This window comes from Pelecanus crispus, chromosome 4, assembly GCF_030463565.1.
Source record: "Pelecanus crispus isolate bPelCri1 chromosome 4, bPelCri1.pri, whole genome shotgun sequence".
Lineage (NCBI taxonomy): Eukaryota > Metazoa > Chordata > Aves > Pelecaniformes > Pelecanidae > Pelecanus > Pelecanus crispus.
In genome coordinates, this window is record NC_134646.1 from 2,726,405 (window position 1) to 2,746,381 (window position 19,977).

Below are 19,977 nucleotides of genomic sequence, written 5' to 3' on the forward strand. Positions count from 1 at the left end.
TTCGGTGAGATTCACATTCAGTCCGCAATGAGGAGTTCATCCTCCTCCCCCGGGCTTCTGACTGTGTGTCTGGGAGCTTAGCAGCCATCCCGCCTCCCCCAGAGGTGGCAAACATGGTGTTGGGGGGAAGGAGAGGGGGGATCGGTGAGTCCGGTGCTGCTGATACTGAAGCACTCTCTCTGGTGTGTGCAGAGTTCGCTGAACGAGAAGAGGAAACTGCTGGCTGGCCAGCACGAAGATGCCCGGGAACTGAAGGAAAACCTTGACCGTCGAGAACGGGTGGTCTTGGAGATCCTGGGCAACTACCTCTCTGAGGAACAGCTCCAGGACTACCAGCACTTTGTAAAGATGAAGTCCGCGCTCCTCATAGAGCAGCGAGAGCTAGATGATAAAATCAAACTGGGTCAGGAACAGCTCAAGTGCCTGATGGAAAGCCTCCCCACAGACTTCACGCCCAGGGATGCAACAGCAGCAGCTGCCCTAGCTGCAGCACTTGCTACCTCTGCCAGGGCCAGTGGTAAAACACCTCCAGCGGTCTCCTCCTCGCTCTAACCTTTCCCAGGTGCACCTGGGATACAGTCCTCCTGCTTGAGTCTAATCCAGCTACGTGGCAGATGGTTCTCTACAAAGACAATGAACAGAGACAGGTTTAAAACAAGATTTTAATGAAGGAAAAAAAATAGCAATAATAAAGGTTTTATTTTCCTTTCCTTCCACCTCTGCTTCCTGGAAACTTAAATCAATGTGGAGGGAAATCTCCTCTTGCCAGAGATGAGGAAGAATCTAACGAGAATCAAACACATTACCTTTAATAAAAAACATGACCTCCTCTCTTCCTTCCCTTTCCTGCCTACCTGGCACCTCATTAAATAATGAAGGATCTAAAAGAATGAAGCCTTAAAAATAAAACCAACCCATTCTACTGAACATTATTGATATTTATATTTTTTAAAGAACAAGACAGAATGTGTAAGTTTTTGTACATACTCTAATCAGTCACTTGATTCTACTTTGTTCTGTGTGTAGAAAAGACATTTAATTTTGTATTTTGTGAAAACCTTAACAAAAAGAGGGAACCCCAAAGATAGTCATGCATTAGCTTGGAACATCTCCTCGTGGTTTTGTTGCTGTTGTTGTTGTTGTTTTTTAATATAATAAAGGGCTACCAGAAGAAGCTTCAACCTGTTTCAACACATGCTAAACATACTATTAAGTGGCCTTGTGGAGGAGATTTTGACCAGGGACATACAATCTTTCCTCTTCTGGATTGTGTGATCCACTGATTCTGGAGTTTAAACACGCTTTTATGAGAACCTGCATCTCAGGAGTCCAAGTTAGCACGAAGTAACAAACTCAGGTCTGGACTCACTGCAGGAGCATAGGGGAAGTCTGTCTTTGTTTTGAATAATCTAACTCAGGATCTGTGTTACAGTTGCAGCCTGAATGCAGTTCTGTGAGATGTCAGAGGGATCTCTAAGGACATGATTTATAGGCCTGTTTTTGTGAAGGGATGATGTACACTAGGACTTTTTTCATACAGCAATACCCCATTTGTCTGAACCCACTTCATCAGAAGTTATTTTACAAGCTAGAAGAGGCATTAACTTGAAATCCAATATTCTCTCCCTACCCACAGAAATCATGCACATGTAGTGATAATGTTGTGCACCCTAGTTAGATAGACGAGAGCCTACCATAAAGACTCTTGGATTACTTCCTAGTCAGGGAAACACGGAGTAACTAAATTTGCCTGACTGAACTATCCCTTAACGCTACCAACTTACCAAGTGGTGGAGGATTGCTGCCAGTTTGCAGTCAGCAAAGCAGATTGGGGCAGAGCCCCTTTTTCTCTGTGGAACGTGCTTTCCTCTCTAACGAGCTGCATCGCCATTTAAACAAAATGGCTAGAAGCTACCTGAACAGATTACCACCGTGGCTGATGAGCCAGATTTGGGTCATCTCTCTTCTAACTGTGCAGAGGTTTCCTGCTGCAGCAGCGATTCATGCGTCTCCTTTCTCCAGGGTGTTGCATTGTTCATCCCATCCTATCTTGCCACCAGGACCAGAGCAGAGATTTTAGACATGTAGTTTTTAAGTCCATTCGTTTTGAATTTCAACTCTAGCATGTGACTGGTAACTACAACACTCATTGCTTTCAGTGCTGGTTTTAAAGCCCCTTTTTTTAATAGCTCACCACATAGCTCTTCCACGGGCAACTTGGCAGACTAAATGCCAATGCCTTTCTGTCATATCAAGCATCAATTCTCCAATACACAAAAGAAAATCTACCTAGTTTTGTCATGCTTTTTGAAGCAGCAAGCCAATTACTTGTGATGACAGCAAACCTATCCTTTTCATTACTTCTGAGCTTGAATGCTGTTCAGGCTCATACAGCATTTCATGAGAACCCTAAGCAGAGAAACTGCTTTTTATGCCTTAATAGCTGAATCAAAAACAAAATTGGAGGGAAAAGTATTTTGGGGGGCACTCAAGAATAATTCTTTGTTTGAGTGGAGTTTCAGGAAAACAGTGGGGGGAGCTGTTTCAAGCCAATCAAAACATTTAATTTGTCCTGGAAAAAAAAAAAAAAAACTACACAGTATGTCCATTTAGTTTATCACATTTAAAAGTTTTTCATTTAGATTTTTTTTTTTAAAGCCATCCTTCCATCCTGCGCTTACCAAAACAAATCAGAAAGACTTGGCAAATCTGGCAGGCTTTTGCGAACAGCTTGAGACCGGCCAACAGTGCATTTTCCATTTAGTAAGTTCTTTCCTGAGAAAGTAAGTCCTTCAGTCTACCCTCAGGCCATGAAGAGCCTCCGATCCAAGCGGGGTCTGCCCATTTGCTCCGGGAACCAGCACTGACTTCAGCGGGAGCACCTTGGGCTGCACGGTCCGGCCACCTTCGCCCACACGGGATGCATGATTGACGGCAGTCGTCACTCTGCATGCCGGCGTTACGCTACAAGTCAAGGGTTTCCAAGTGGCGGGCAGTCAGCCAGGCGGTATATAAGGCTTTACTAAGTAGTGTGTAAAACAGTTTCTTTTGTTGGGTTTCCAGCTAAAAATTTTGGGGTTAAGGGTTCTTGGTGGTTTCCAGGAGATTCAGGTGTTTGGCATGGCTCTGTGGTCCAGCACGTTTGGGGGCTGATGATGCAAGTCCTACGTGTGCTCTCACTGCACACACAAGCATCAGCTAATGAGGCAAGCGATAGTTACTTACATTTTTGTAACAGCTTAGATCTTCAGGTGAAAAATGAGTTAAAGCCCGTATTTCTGTTGTAAGCACTGGTAAGTTTATCATTAGGGAAGCAGTCTTTGCACAACAGTTGCTCCCCTAACTGCAAGTTTTGCTAAGTTTGGTAGAAGCACATCTTGATGTGTACTTAAAGGTAATTAAACATTGGCCAAGCCAGTAGGTTTACTTCTCCGTGCCTTTGCCAAAAAGGGGAAGCTATTCATTGCTCCTTATCCCACCTTGCTTTTCTCTTGTGTTCTTAAAACTCGAATATAATGGAAACTCATTTCCCAGAGTGATGACATGATTTCTTGGGACAGGAATACCATGGACAGAATTTTACATTTACTGTCTAGTCCTTGTAAACTTACTGAAACAAATCTGAATTTTGGGTCTGGCTACATGGGATTTTTAGAGCTGAACCTGTAGCAGGTGAGCTACAGTGAGCATTTCTGCTAAAAATGAGCATCATTTTTATAATTGAAACACCTATTTGGGATACTGGGATGGAATACCCTACCTCCCACGGTACGGCGGGGACAGCGGCACTGGCTGGGTTCGCGGGGCAGCCTGCATGGCCTCTCTCCGTAGGTGACGGTGGACGAGACTCCTCCCCAAGTCAGTTCAGAGTACCTGAGTCAAGCGCCTTCTCCAAAGCGGTCTCCGGAGAAGTCCGTCGACTGTCGAAGGACCCTGCGACAGGTACCTGGCCCGTTCAGCTGGCTACAGTCGATCCCTAGCACAGGGTGAAGTGCGCAGTCTCACTTCACTCGCTTGAGGAAAAATGCTAGTAAGGACAAAGCAGTTATACATTTGACATACGTTGCCAGTTCATAGTAAAAGCTAGTTGTACAAAAGCCACGGGGTGCCTCATTGCCTGTTACGTTACATTGTGCTTGCACATTACAGTTAGGAACATAGCATTTTTCCTGAGTCAGCGTTCCTTAAATAATTTATCATCTTCAATTTCCAGGCAGTTTCTGAGGAACCTCTCAGGAAAAAGGCAGATATAAATCATTGTTCCAGAGGCTCCTGCTCAGGCTGTAGCCTTGGCACTAGAGAGCTGGGGTGCGCTTTTCCTGGACTTTGACAATAACCAAATTGCATTGCTCTCATAGCACCCAGACCCCGCTGGGGTCTCCGAAAAAGACGGAGGCATGCACTCGCACCGTGATGCCATCTATTGCGCAGGATATTGAAGCGTGTCTTTTAAACCTAGCTCTCCGTAAGTCCTCACATGCTTTTAGCAACATGCTGTGCCTACAGTCTGCTCTACCATGCCGTGCCACGTGATGTAAGCGCCACGAAAATCTAGTCATCTGATTTACAATTTGCTTTTTTTTTTATCAGAGCCCTTGGGCAATTGATAGTCACAATGAATTCACGTCACATTTCTTCCCCAAGACTGAATCTAGTAAAGAGTGTTTACATGCTAGGGTCTGTTGGTTGTAAATTTATACACACGATCTTTTGTGAAGGTTACCTATAAAATCGGTCAAACACAGAGCACCAAAAGAGCTTATGCGTCAGGCCTGATCCATCATCTCTACAACTCAGCCGCTGTCGTGATCTAAACGATAGACTGGTAATTAAGAGAAGCAAGCAAACCAAACCGGGTAGCATTTCATACTCACTCCACACAAATCCTCAATGGGAACACGAGCAACGAGTTGTCATTTGCAAAATGGGAAACAGAGCGAGCTTTTCATAGGAGATCCCATGCTTTAAAGCGGTATGAGCAAACCAGGGGCATAGCTAGAGACCCGATCCCCAGGTTTCTCCATGCCTTTTAGTCAACTATCCACCAAGACAGCGTTTCCATCCGGGCTTAAGTCACATAAGAGCTGTTTCTTCCTTTATATCCCCTCCAGAGGGGATGTATGCTGACCGTGCCATGGCATTATGGTTCAGCTGGGTTCCTACAGGACTCTTCCTCGTGCCTCTGCACGCAAACTTCAGTGTCATACACCTCTCCTGTATTACAGGGTTTTTCTAGCAACGCGGTACTGAAAAAACATCGTTTGTGTTGTGCAACTGAATGTATTTATGTGGCCAGAGCGCTCTCAGTCTAGGAGATGGTCCTTCTGTGCCTGGTTTGGCTGGACTCTGCTGTCCCTCTTCAGTACAAACTGCAGAAACAGGCTGAATTCAGGGTATCAAGTAGTCTGGAGGGTGCTTGCCAGACGCTTACGCATGCATCTTATGCTGTTGCTTATGTGCCTACACTAACACAACCTCTCCAGCTGAAGCGCTGGCTTTTGTGGAGCTTGCAGCGCGTTAGTGCTAAAAATCCATGCGAAAACCTGCTTTGTCGTTGCCCATTGCAAGATGGCGGGGAGCTGGAGCCGGCCAGCCTCAGCACCCTCGGCTGGGACTGGGGGGGGTGTCAGCGCAGGTCTGCCTGGATTAGGATTTGGGATTTGGAAAAAGGGTTCTTTTTCCACTACACCATAAAGAAATCATGGTACATGTGAGCCAGGCAGCTTTTTCCTCCGTGCTTTGCAGCTTGAGACCGTGCCTTCCTGCTAGGGTTGCTCTGTGAGCTGATAGCCTTCAAACAGAACAAGAGAGGCCAGCAGTACTTCTTTCATTCATGTTCATTTTAGCACTAAATGAATTTTTAGGCCTGAAATGCAAAAAAAAACCACGTAATTCAGCTGGGGAGAATAAAAGCTGGTGAAAGCGTGACTGAATACTGAGGAAACAGCGTACGAGGGACCCGCTTTTGCACAGCTTGTGCCACAGGTGTTTTGCTGAGCTAAAATAAGATTTTGATTAAAAAAAAGGATCTGGGCAAGCTTAGAAAGGATGGCATTTGAAAACGAGAAGCCATGGCAGCAGGTTTTGGAGGAGAAAAGCAGCTTTCTGCAGAAGTTTCTCGTGGCTCTCCAAGCTGGTTTTGCAGCGGGCGCCATTTTACCTCATGAAGGGCCCGGGCGGGGCAGCCGCCATTTTACCTCATGAAGGGCCCGGGCGGGGCAGCCGCCATTTTACCTCATGAAGGGGCCGGGCGGGGCCTCTGCCATTTTACCTCATGAAGGGCCCGGGCGGGGCAGCTGCCATTTTACCTCATGAAGGGCCCAGGCGGGGCAGCTGCCATTTTACCTCATGAAGGGGCCGGGCGGGGCAGCCGCCATTTTACCTCATGAAGGGGCCAGGCGGGGCAGGTGCCATTTTACCTCATGAAGGGGCCGGGTGGGGCAGCCACCATTTTACCTCATGAAGGGGCCAGGCGGGGCCTCTGCCATTTTACCTCATGAAGGGCCCGGGCGGGGCAGCCGCCATTTTACCTCATGAAGGGCCCGGGCGGGGCAGCCGCCATTTTACCTCATGAAGGGGCCGGGCGGGGCCTCTGCCATTTTACCTCATGAAGGGGCCGGGCGGGGCCTCTGCCATTTTACCTCATGAAGGGCCCGGGCGGGGCAGCTGCCATTTTACCTCATGAAGGGGCCGGGCGGGGCAGCTGCCATTTTACCTCATGAAGGGGCCGGGCGGGGCAGCTGCCATTTTACCTCATGAAGGGGCCGGGCGGGGCAGGTGCCATTTTACCTCATGAAGGGGCCGGGCGGGGCAGCTGCCATTTTACCTCATGAAGGGGCCGGGCGGGGCAGCTGCCATTTTACCTCATGAAGGGGCCGGGCGGGGCCTCTGCCATTTTACCTCATGAAGGGGCCGGGCGGGGCAGCTGCCATTTTACCTCATGAAGGGGCCAGGCGGGGCAGCCGCCATTTTACCTCATGAAGGGGCCAGGCGGGGCAGCCGCCATTTTACCTCATGAAGGGGCCGGGCGGGGCAGCTGCCATTTTACCTCATGAAGGGCCCAGGCGGGGCAGCTGCCATTTTACCTCATGAAGGGGCCGGGCGGGGCCGCTGCCACAGGCTGCTGAAGGGAGCAGTGCACAGCAGGGGAGACGCCGGGACACCCCCCCAGCACCCATCCCTCACCAGAATCTCCAAAAATTATAGCAGGGCTTGCTGCCCACCCCTCCTGGTGTGTTTTTATAGTTAGTACCTGGAGGGGTAGTTGGGGCTAATGAGGGACAGCTGGTCAGGAGCCCACACAAGGCACTGCAGGAGGATGCACTCAGCCAGAAGCCAAAAGGTGAGTACATACATATTTTTATACATTTTTTCCCTGATGTGGGAAGGCTTTGCAGCCTGTGCCTGCCTGCTTGCACCCCCTGTGGAGCAGCCGGGTTGGGGTTGAGGGGGAAAAATGGTCCAGTTTGTTGGAAAACAGGCATGTTGGGGGTTTGGTTTTCACAGCCATGTCCTCAGAGGGAGGGCCCCAGCATGTGGGGACTTGCTGGTGCACATATCCGGGGGGTCTCTGCATGGCACACAGGCCCAGTGGTGTCCCCCACTGGCATGAAGGACTTGCCCTCATTCCTTGGCTCCTGACCACGGATGGTCTGTAGCTGCCTGACCCCAAGGGCTTGGTATCCCACACCAGCAGCAGCCAGCCTTGTGCTCAGACCTCCATCATGCTACGGGAAAGGGGAATTCTGTGGTTAAGGTTTCCCATGCTCTGCACCAGAATGGTGGACCAGCTTTCAGGTCATGCAGCTTACAGTTTCATGCTGACTTTCCAAAAGTAAGTGATGGAAGTTCCCTTTGGTTTTTAAATGTTGAAACCGGAGCTAAGGGAGCGGGAAGTGAGGAGACAAAGAATGGGACTGTCAGCACACTGCAAAGCTGGCTGGTGGTCACCTTTTCTTTTTGTACAACAGATATCGGTTAATTTCTTATGTATATTGTTTGGAAGAAATTGTCTTGCACCTTTTTTGCTTGTAAATTCCAATGGCAAGTGACCCAGCTGGCTTCCCATGCCCTGCCACAACCTGCATCACCCACCAGCTTACCTCAGCACCCTCCTTCCACACACTACACATACTTACACCATGCACAGTTTCTGGGTGCACAGCGTCCTGCAACTGTCTTTTGAGGCTGTGCTGAACAGTGTCACATGCGTGCTTGTGTAGCTCCAGAGTCACTTGGATGGCCTATTTCTGTCAAGTGAAGTTACTGTGAACTGCTCAGGGAGAAGTTATTTTTTGAGAAGACAAAGCTGTTGGTCTGTCTTAGCCACCACTCTTTTAGGTCCTGCATGAGATTTAATTCCTGTCACATCTCTACTGTTTCCAAACTAATCTCTTTTCTAGTTGGGTATTTGTTCTCCTCTTCCTAGACACAAGGTGATAACATACATCACTTAATTTGTGTTCATAGAATCATTTAGGTTGGAAAAGACCCTGAAGATAATCAAGTCTAACCCCTAACCTAGCACTGCCAAGTCCACCACTAAACCACGTCCCTAAGCACCACATCTACATGTCTTTTAAATACTCAACCACTTCCCTGGGCAGCCTGTTCTAATGCTTGACAACCCCAAAGAAATTTTTCCTCATACCCAATGTAAATCTCCAATCTACAACACAAAGCCTCACAGCTGTTTTGCAGGGTTTTCAAGGTCCCATTTTCCTTCACTATGATGCTGTAAAGAAATAAATTGGTGCAGCTTTGGTTCCTGGCAAATAACCAGGGACAGAGGCTGAGTACAGATTAGCAATCTTGCAGGTTTCAGCAAATGCATCCCTCTCAACAGGGATCAGTGTTGTTCCCCCCACAACTTACTCTCAGTGTTCAGGCAACCAAGGGGCAGATTCTTTCCCTAGGCTCCTGGCGGGATGTGTTGCTGGACTGCAAGACTGACTACACACAACGCAGGATTTAAATAAAAAGACACCCCCACACACCCTTAGGCCATGCTGTGGTGCTTTCTGCTCCTCCCCAAAGCAAGCAGGGCTCAGGGTCCTCCCAGAGATACTGACAAGCTGAGTTCACCATGCACTTCAGGAGAGCATACTTGGCAGGGAGGAGGCCTGCTTGGACATTCACTGTGACCCTCTGCCTGCCCCAGGGTGCACAGTGCTTGCTTTCCTGATCGCTCTAACAGAAAAAAAGTCTTATCATCCCTCCAGGAGCCAGCCAGGGCACTCCGCATTTACTCTGCCTGTTTACCAGTGCCACTTAGAGGAAGAGGAGTATTTATAGCTCTGGGATATGGGAGCACAAAACTCAAGAAGCAGGAAGTGCTGGTAAAGGCATGCTTCCTTCCTACCCTTTCTCCTGTTTTGTGGTCTCCTGAGTGGTAGCTGCCAGTGTTAGCAGGATAAGCCCAATTAACTCTTGTGAAAAGTACAAGAGGGGGCTGGCCCCCGCGACAGTACTGTTTGTACCCTGAGCATAGCAGTAGCAGTCAAGAACACTTGTGGCTAACCTACCTAGAAATCAGGACTGCCAGCTTAACAGGCAAAAATGAGATCAGCTTTACTCTTGTCAGTGCTGGCAAACGTATACCTGATCTAATCAGGGCAGCCAGGAACAGAGACAGCAGAGGGACCAGCCCTAAGCTCCTCTGTGCCTCTGCAACATAAGGGCATTGTACTTTTTAAGTGCTTATAGGCTTCATCATTTGGGTTACCTTCAGTCAGATAACGTAACAAAGGCATAGAGGGGGAAACAAGACAAGAGCCATCCTTTTCTCCCCAGCCCCCACCTCAAGTACAAATAGACTTCAAAAAAAAAAAAAAAACTCAAGACTTACTTGGCAAGGCAAAGCATCAGCAAGACTTGTCTCATCCTTTGCCTAGTAAACACATCCTATCCTCTAAAAACTAACCTCCTATCCTGTAAATAATGCAGTATATGCAGGGCAGGAATTATAAGCACCATTATCTGTGCCCCCATCAATATCAAATGAGCTAGTCCCACAGCACGGCCAGGCTCCTGCTGTGCAGGGTGCGTGCTGTCTCTGTCCTACTCCCACACGGGAGATGGGTTACAGCAGCCCCTTCCCCCCCTCCCAGCAGGCACATAGTGGAAACTTTTGCTGAACTTTGACACTGCAGCAGAGCCCTTTGGTGTTCCGCAGACACACATACCTCACCAGCGGGACAGGTGCCCAGAAAGCCTCCTGCTTATTTGCACACCAAGTCCCTTGCTATCATGAGCTGCACCAGCTCTGGAGAACAAAGGAAGGACACTGTCTAGCCACAGTCACAATGTCTCTGCTCACAGGGTGACTGGCAAGACACAGCTACAACCCATGCCCTTCTGGCAGAGGTGCAAGGCAGCCTCCAGAACAAGGGTTATCAGACAGCAGAGAGAAAAATGACATCAGTACAGCAGGAGGGCCCACCATCCAAAGCAAATCCCCCATCGGTCACGGTATTACTGCCATGCAGCAATTATGCTGACATGAAGGCAACAGGCTTGCAGCCTGTCAGCTGCTCCATAAAAAGCCTTCAAATGGCCAAAATACTCTGCAGAGGGGTATTGTCCCTACCCAAGCAGCTGGCCCAACTGCTCAGCTATTCAAAGGAGCAGCAGATGCAGCCCTGGTCTAGAACAGCCCTGCTGAGAGAGATTAGCCAGCAGGAGTCAAATTCCACCACTTCAGCAGCATTTGGCTAAGCTAGACCTCACCAGCACAGTCAGTTACCAGCTAGGCTGCACTGGGGCAGCAGTGTTGTAGCTTCAGTAGTCACACAACCAGCCCCAAAACCAGGGCGGCCTGCCCAGGCTCCCAGCTCTCCACTGCAGGCAGGACTTCTTTATGTTTCATACCGCAGTCAGAACTTCTTTATGTTTCATCAGGTCCTCAAATGCTGCGGGACTCCCAACTTGAGCCCTGTCTTGGGTAGGCATGGCTCGCAGGCAGCTGGGAATATGGGGAATAGCAGTAGCAAACACACTCCAAGGCATTGCAGGAGCAGAGCAAAGAGCTTGTATGCAGAAGAGACTGTTTACTAAGCTTTTTCTTTTTTTTTGGTCTGCTTTACTGCAGCTAGTTGTGCTTGGTGCACTCAGGATTTACTACCTCTAGTAACTCTGTTCAATACAGCCAGGCTGCATCTGGAGCTTCGCAGCCAAGTGTTACAGACACTGACCTGCAGTCTGCTACATGGCTTGTCACATATACCTGCCATGTTGCTAAGCCACCAACTTCATGGTGCAACATGATACTGAGTCTCTGACAGTGTCATGAAGCCACACAGGCAGCCTGGATGCTCTCCAGACCTCACTCAAGTTTTCTGTCAGGCTTCACCTTACGCTCCATGCCTTTTCCCCTAGCAAGTGCAATTAGCCTGTCTTGCCTGCTCTGTTCCTTACGTATGCCAGTGCCAGCCTGCAATGCACCCAACTGCTGAGCGTGTTCTTAGAAAGCACAGTTATTTGCAAGAGCACAAGCCATGCCCTGTTCCCTGTCAGTCCCCCATCCCCAGCAAGGAGATACAAGCAGCACTTCTTGGTCAGAGCTGGCACAACACATGCTCAACATACACTTGTTTGAGCTTCCCTGGCTGAGACTAGTGCCAGAGTTTAGAAACCCAACAGCCAGGGACTACTCACTGCAGACAACAGGGTCGAGGAAGCAACTACTGCTAAGCTCACAGCTTAGAGAATAGCTTTGTTCACAGTAAATCATGCTTTGCCTGGTCTAACTCAGTACCAGCTGCAAGGCCGCAGTGTAAGTATGCACACAGATGTGTACATACCCCTTCCCACTGCCCACCCCTGTAGCACACACAGGAGCAAGCAGATTAGAGCAGAAAACAGCAGAGAAGCAGCCATTGCAAGTTTGGGTTTATTTCACTATGCAGGGGGGAAGAAAACAAAACAAACCACGCTATAGCTGTTCGCTGAACTTAATGGCTTTGACTTTAAAGTCACCCTCCACAGCCAGGTATTCAATTTTCTCCATGCCCATCCGATTAGGGAACTGGAACTCCGCCTCAGGCAGCTTCACCGTTGCCTCCATTTCATTGAAGGAGATGCAAATCTGTAGAGAGCCACAAGAAGGAAGGCTAGCACATCGCAGCTCACAAGCCTCACTCCCTACTACCTCCAATCTGGGGACAGGACAGATGAGGCAGCTGCTGGTGTCAAGGCCATGCTCACTAGCTCAGTCTCCTCCCTGCCCAGCAGAGGCATGGAGGGGAGGAAGCCTGTTTGCTCCGCCCCAAGGTCAGCTCCAAGCTTCTGCAACAAAGGGATGAGACAGACCCAGTCGGAATCTCAGGTCAGTGTTTTAATTGCTCTTACTTGTGCAGCTTGCAGAAGTAAGGCATTTAACACATCTGAGCTGTTGGGCATTGACTTGAGCAGAGCAGGTCTAGACAGCGGGTTGGCTTTAGCTTTTCCCCTGTTGCTTGGTCCCCTTTCCACGCCTGCTCCTCCACCACAGAGGTACAAGGCAGCATTAAGAAGCCGTGCCCTTGGCCCGTTCACCGTCTGTGCCAGGGTCTCGCACACATCCCTGGGGCCTCACCTCGATCTTGTCACCTTGCTGGAAGGGAAAGTCAGCCTTCCTCTCCTCCTCACCCCACGTGCCATCCTGCTTCGAATTGCACACAATGGTGTTGACATCCCCGTGGCAGTCAAAGCGAGGGTTGAAATGCAGCATGAGGGTGCTGCTGTCCTTCCCTACATTCACAGCAAACCTGGGGAAACAGAGAGGCAGTGCAAAGGTAGCTCCAGCTACCCAGTGCTGACAAGCTGGACACAGCAGGAGCTCAGGCTCCCTCCAGTGCCACATCAATCCATTCGCCACCTCCTCACTCACCCTTTGGCATTAGACAGGATCTTCCCTTTGACCTTGATGCACTCGCCAGGCTGTATGTCCAGCTGAGTAACGACCAGTCCCTGCAGGGCCAAACACAGGAGTTAGCCTGACCCAAGGCAAACCTGCTAGCAGTGCTTGGGCCAAGGCACAACCAGCTCTGGCAGACCAAACACATTTGCAGTTTCCTGCTAAAGGAAGGGTTGAGGCAGGCCAGCTGCCTGTCTCAGCCCTCTGTCAGGGAACCCAGGTTCACAGCCACCACCCCATCGGGGTCTCCCACCCCACTAAGCAACATAAGCTGATAAGGAGGCCATTCATGCCGGTGTAACAGGAGTAGGGTACAGGCACTGATTTACCAGCTGCTGCAGAAGGCATCCTTGCAAGCAAGCTTGCACCTTCAAGTCAGCAGTGGCCAGAGCCATTAGCATAGGATTAACATTAGTTACAAAGCTTTTCCAACACTAGGTCTGTCCCCCTTCCCCAGGTGGGTCTCCAAGCAACAGGAGCCACCAAAAAAATTTTTTTTTGCCTTGACTTAAAGCAGCCTAGACACAGAGAGAGGGGTCAGTGGAGCCCACTTCTGGCTGCAGCCCAGTAAAGCAGAACAAACACCCCCCAGGAAGCTCCCACTGCGGGCAAGAGGGCTTGATCCTTTCCTCAGAGCCAGGTTATTCACTCCCTCAGCCACATACCCCCAAAATCGCACTTAACGTCACCAGCCTCCCTCAACTAAGAAGAGGATGCTGTTTGGTGGCGCCCAGCGTAACTCAAATCATGCTTTGCTGTCCTTCCTCCAGGCCCAAGCACAACAATGCTGAGCTCCACTTAACCACGAGACAGATAAGGCAGAAAAACTAATTTCAAATTAGGTATATTGTGTATTTGGCCTAGTTCTTCTTGTCTAGCTTGTGCGGGCTTATGCCCAGCAGCTGCCGGCTGCTCTGGAGCGCAGTACCCTCCAGGACTGCCACCCAGCCCCAGCAGTGCTCGTCCCCGTGCCTGTTCCCTGCTCTGCCCACAGCACAGACTGCTAAGGTCAGATCTCCCCCAGTCACTAAACTGCTTATCGTCAGGGCACTACCCCTGCTTGCTGGCTCTGTATCTAGTACAGTGCTGGAGCACAGCCTGAAGCACAGCCGCAGTGCCCAGGGGGTCTTTTGAGGAAAGGAAAGGTAGGGGGGCTGGGGTAGGTCAGAACACACAACCGTCCTGCTTTCCTCTGCTGTTGTGTTTAGAGTTAGCCCAGTCCTGTACCAAAAAGGCATTTTTCCAGAAAGAAAATACAAACTTCATGGGGAAAAAAAACAAAGGTATAAAGGATATTCAAAGTGTAGAGTTGCAAATGGTCCCAAACCTTTAGAGTACTCAAAGATATAAACATGCATTAGAATAGCTTCCCCACTTCAACAAAATACTAGAGAAGGAGAAGAAAAACAGCTGGTCAGCCCTAACTATTCCTCCCACCGCCCAGCATTTCCTCTCAGCTAATCCTTTTCTCCTCCTACCTCTGGCACCAAGCCGAAAACCCACACGAAACCAAACCCTAGTCCTATTTGGCACACCAACCCAGCTCAAAGACGGCACTCACTTGCTCCATGCTGCTGACGCCAGCCAGGACACCCCGGAGCCCCTGCTCCACAGCCCAACGTGACTCAGCACTGCGCTCCCGCAGCTTAAATCACTTGGGCAGGACCATCACATGATGGAGGGGAGGTGAAGAAGGGGATCAATTGCAGCTGTTCGGGGCTGGAGCTTTCCCAGCCATTTAAAGTGGGCAGCGGGAGATCTCTATTGATATTGTTCTTTGCAGGCTGGATGTGTCTGATTTTAAAAGCTAATGATTGTTTCCTTCCGTGTGATCCTAGAAATCCTTGCTGTAAGCTCTTCTAGCTGCTATGCAGTGTATGTTGGCTCTTATCCCAGGAGACCGAGTGTGGCTCTGTGCCTGCAGCAAGGTGGCTGCTTTTTGTTAAGTGATCCCTGGCTAAAATCAGGGTTGGAGTCCTCACATTACTGCTGTAAAATGACTGCGTCTGAGAATATGTGCGTACGCATCCTCGCAGCCCGGCCTCATGCCTGCAAGGAGCCTGGACAGATGGGAGCCCCTGGGTACAAATCATCACTACTTGCAGTTAAATGAAGCCCAGGGCTTTGTCATATTCTATGCCAGCATTTTAAAAGTGCCTGAAAGTTCAGGTTGTTTGTGTGGGGCACTACTAGATGTGAGAATTCGGGCTGCAGCTTTTGAAAAGTAGCGTGATCTCTCTGGTTCCATTCCAGTTGCAAAAAGCTCCAGAGGGAAAAGAGAAATGCTTTGTTAGCGGAGGAAGAGGCCAGGCAGGGCTGAGTGCAGCTGACGAGAAAGGAGGCTCCTTTCCCAGCTAGTCCCTAACGCCTGCTTTTCCCCTTTCCTATGTCCCTTAAAAGCACATAGCATCACTGCCCCGAGAGTCTTTGCAGGGAGGTGAAGGCTGGAGCAGCTGCGGCGCTTTGTGGGTCTGTGTGACTGGATCAGCCGGGTGCCATCTGTAGCTTTGGATTGGCTTTAGCAGGATCCTCAGGCCTCCGTGCCTCAGTTTCCCTCATACATGAAGTGACATGTCCTGGTTTCGGCTGGGATAGAGTTAATTTTCTTCCTAGCAGCAGGCACAGTGCTGTGTTTTGGATTTAGTAGGAGAAGAATGTTGATAACACGCTGATGTTTTTAGTTGTTGCTAAGTACTGCTCATGCTAGTCAAGGACTTTTCAGCTTCCCATGCTCTGCCAGGTGCACAAGAAACTGGGAGGGGGCACAGCCAGAAGAGTTGATCCCAACTGCCCCAAGGGCTATTCCATACCATACGGCATCGTGGGCAGTATAGAAACTGGGGGGGGGTTGGCCGGGGAGCAGCGATCGCTGCTCGGGAACTGTCTGGATATCGGTCGGTGGGTGGTGAGCAATTGCATTGGGCATCACTTGCTTTGTATATTATTATTACTATTATTATTATATTGTTGTTATTATTATTATTTTACTTTATTTTATTTCAATGATTAAACTGTTCTTATCTCAGCCCAGGAGTGTTTCTCACTCTTACTCCTCCGATTCTCTCCCCCATCCCATCGGGGTAGGGGGAGTGAGCGAGCGGCTGTGTGGTGCTGAGTTGCTGGCTGGGGCTAAACCATGACATGACATTAATGACATGTAGCTTCACAATCCCACTTGTAAAACTTCAGTCAGAGCTGCTATATACATGCAGCGTGCTACTTGTTGGTTAAGCCGTGACTAGCCTGTGAGATACCTATCTGCAGATAACTTTAGGAAGGGCAGCTTACAAAACAGCGCAGGAATTTATGGCTGGGTAGCAGGAGGAAGCACGCTACCCCGCAGGAGCCTGCTGGAACTTCATTAGAGCGTGCTCGCTGTTACACGAACAGCATCCTGACGCCATCCTTTGCCCCAGATCTCCCCCACACCCATTTCTGAACATTCCCGTGGCATTTCAGCATCCCATATGACTCCGAGTGAATCAAAGCCGAGCTGAATTTGAACTAGAAAGTCACAAGCCTGAATTGGAGCCCTGTGACCGGGGTGTATAAAAGAGGGCAAAATGCTGACTGAAAGTACTACAGGGAAAATCCCACGCATGCTCTGGCCTCCAACCTCCCTGGCCATGCTACGCATACGCAAGAGCCACGCTGAAGTTGGGAGTCAAGTGCAGGAGCAGAGTTGGTGCAGGTAGCAAACACCACTGAGAGCGGGCCCCTCCACGGACAGTTGGGAGAAAGCCCAGTAATTCCACCTTAAGTTTGTCCCGGTCTCTTGCATGATGTTAGCTGGGATCACGTGTTGTAGCCAGGCTTTAGGCACCCGCTTTCTGTGTGCCTGAGTTACAGTGCCTGAGTTACAGTGCAGTTGTTCGCTGCCACGTGTGAGGGGTTGAGCAAATTCTGTTTGGTCGGTTGGGTTTTTGTATTTGTTTTCCATTAAGCTCTGTGAAATCCCTGGAGACTTCTCTCCTCCTTTCCGCGCTGCAGCGTTTCTGGAGACAGAGCTGCTGGCAAGGGGAGTTGTGGTGCTGGGGCCGTGCAGTGCCATAGCACTGGCCGCTCTGACTCCCCTTCTGAAATGCACATTTTTTGTGAGCTGCTTTTCTGTCCTGAAGTCTCCTTCTCTGACCCTTTCATTCAGACAGAAAAATACCTTTCTAATAATACGTGGAGACTGCACAGTTTGTTTTCCTTGAGTGCTCTGCAGGGGCAGCCTAGTTGGTTTAGCAACAAACCCTTTGGTCTTGCCCCTGATTTAAAACACTCCTGGTCTTATGCTCTGTGAAATCAGTGAAGCGTTTATTCTGAGACTACAATGCTGAGATACCCAACTGCCCTACATTTTTCCTAGGGACTAAAGCCAATGGTGGGGAGGTAGAAGAAAGAACATCTTCCCTTTTGCAGCCTCCAGTGGGAAGAAGTGGGAAGAAATTCCCCAGTGGGTCTCCTTCCCTTCCTAGAGTGTTTGTAAAAGGAGACAGGCTACAAAGAAAGGCCATGCTTCCCGGGCCCACCCCATCAAGGGTGACCCCAGCCCCTCTGCACAACACGAGGGAGAGGACACCTTGTGCTGCCCGCAGAGAAGGGACTCAGCCCTGACACACCCCGCTTCCTGGGGTGGGAGTTTTGCACCTACGGAAAAACATAAAGCTCACAGCAGGCAGGCAGAGGATTAGGGTGTGAACGAGGGAGATGCCCCATGCAAGCTGCTCTTGTGCCCCAGAACCAGCAGGTAACATTCTGAGAAGACACCTGGGCAGGAGACAGAATGCAGAGAAGAGCCCAAGTTAGCTTTATCTGGCTCGTAGCAAGGGATTGCCATATGTACCAGCCCTGCGAGAGAGTAGTCGGAGTGCATACGGTGTACATGTTCCCCTTTCCAGGAGTTACTGCTCTCACACGCTTTCGGGGGAAGAGCATTGCACCCACCAGGCAGCTCTGGCAGAAGCAGAGAGAGGAGAGTCATCTCCTGCTCATCCAGAGGGCAATGCCCAGAGGAATTTTCCCCTGTGGGGAAAATTAAAGGTGCCCTTCCAGCACCTGGCCTTGCAGGCTTGTTTCAGGACATGGGGCCCTGCCCAGCACCAGGTCCTCAGCCCAAACTTTTAATTCATCTCTTGATTTGCACAGACTGAAGCCAGACAATTGGCCAGTGTGATTTTCTTGTAACTCCCTAGAAATGCTCCAGACTTGCTTTAGAAAAATGTAAATACCAAAAGGATGTAGCGTGCTGATTGTTACTCTTTTTAATCTTCTGCAAGAGAAAATACACCCTAGCCCTTGGCAAGTCATATCCTTGGCTAATCACTCCTGTCATTGGAAATGGCTTGCCCCTGTTTTTGGAAGGTCTAAGAACACACCTGTGCTGCAGGCTAACTGAAGGACGATGGTATATTCTCTAGCCTGTGCGACACCGGGTGCAGAGGCCAGCACTGCTGGCTCTTCCGTATCTGTGCCTGGTTTGTCTTGCACTGAACCCACACGCCTCAGTAGTTGTTGATGCTATATATCCTAAGTTGCCATAGCTGAGAAAGAGGCCCCACTTCTTGCTTGAAAGAGCAAACCGTAATTTTCTCCTCCTTTGGAGATGGCATCTGGCCTCAGCTCCCGCACAGCAGTAGTGTACCTGTCCTTCCCTGGGAGGGCACCCCTGCTTCAACCATCACACCAGTGGCAACACACACCTGAATCACTCCATCTGGCCAGGGAGGGACAAAAACAGCTCCGACTGATATTCACTAGTGCAAGGGTTATACTCATAAAATCGGGATAAGAAACACTCCTCATCACTTTCTCTTGTGAGCTGAAGCTTATAGTTTGCTCTAAGTTAGGGGGTTTTTTTGCCCTTTCTTTAAGGAAGATTCATTCTTGTCTCTGTAAGTTCATTCTCGGTTCATCAAGCAAATACAGCATCTTTCTCATGCACTGTGTTTAGGTATTATTTGTGTCAGTACTGTCTGAATGGGATCCTGGTCTCAGCAATAGCCCCTGGTTACTCTTGCAACCTAAATATTATGTTATAGCATAATAGATATACACATCTATACACACACAAGGCTGTTTTCTACGTCAGAATATGTGTGGACTTTTAACTTAAACAATCCTCTGCTGTTAATGGGTCTGATTCTTCCTGTTTCTCCTGTCAGTTTGTCTCATCCGAGAAGTTTCTGCCTTTTTGCTCGAGCGGTCACAACCCCCTGAAGAGTTTTTGCACACAGTTTCTCTGGACCCTTCTGCACCAAAGGTCCCTTGCATGGCTGGCTAAAACAGTGCTCTCGCCACCATGGTATCTTCCAGCCCTACACTATCCATGGGGGAAACTTCAGGGTCCACAGGGAAATAGAGCCGGACTCTCAAGAAAAATCCTTAGCCTCCTCCTGAAAGACAAAGAATGACTCTGGAGCCACAGTCCAATTTGGCAGGAGGCTGAGACACCCTCCCAAAGCCTGCAGGCACCGAGCCTCGCAAAGCGCTGCTTCTGAGGGAAGTTTGTGCTGGGAAGAAGGGCTGAAGGTCCAGTCCACCCTGGATGCCAGCTGGGATTGCATGGCCACATGTCACTACCGCATTTTTCTCCCAGGGGCTTTCCTGATTTCAGCTTTCCCTACATTAAAAGGGAAGCACCTCTATTACAGGTTAATTATAAATTAAGTTAATTATATAGGAATTCTTGCACTATCTCAAAGTGATGAAAGGAGTTTGCCGATCCCTTCAGTGGGATTTAAAGTATGTCTCATCATTTTATTTCCCTCATTAACACTGACCCAAGCTGACAATCCCCATGTTTCTCTCATCTCTCAGTGGATTAGGTTTAACTAGAGCAAATTGTTAACTACCCAGAACTGGGGCTTTGTTATTTTGGACTCTTTTCACTTCAGCACCTCTCCCCATACCTTTTAAGTTTGCACATGGCAAACACCTCTCCTCAGAGTTTATTGCCTCATCTCAAAGGAGCTCTTTGCATTTGTTCCTCATTAGAGGTCTCCATTACTCTAAACTTACAAATCCAGGTACATCTTTTCCTCCCCTTTGCAGCTCAGCAGGCAGCAGGAAGGTTAATCTCTCCTCCAAAGTCATCA

General features: G+C 49.3%; 2 protein-coding genes across 2 annotated transcripts in view; one reads left to right on the top strand and one right to left on the bottom strand.

The window, feature by feature from the left end:
* SHROOM3 (shroom family member 3) overlaps positions 1-552 on the top strand; it is a 157,809-nt gene extending 157,257 nt beyond the window's left edge. Inside the window, 1 exon segment of the mRNA XM_075708744.1 lies at positions 193-552. Within this exon segment, the coding sequence (XP_075564859.1) occupies positions 193-552 (360 nt within the window).
* Positions 553-11,932: 11,380 nt separating this feature from the next.
* LOC104028507 (16 kDa beta-galactoside-binding lectin) lies at positions 11,933-14,564 on the bottom strand. Its single transcript, XM_009479547.2, is given in 4 exon segments — positions 11,933-12,085; positions 12,575-12,746; positions 12,869-12,948; positions 14,457-14,564. Coding segments are annotated over 4 exon segments (513 nt in total).
* Positions 14,565-19,977: the final 5,413 nt, after the last annotated feature.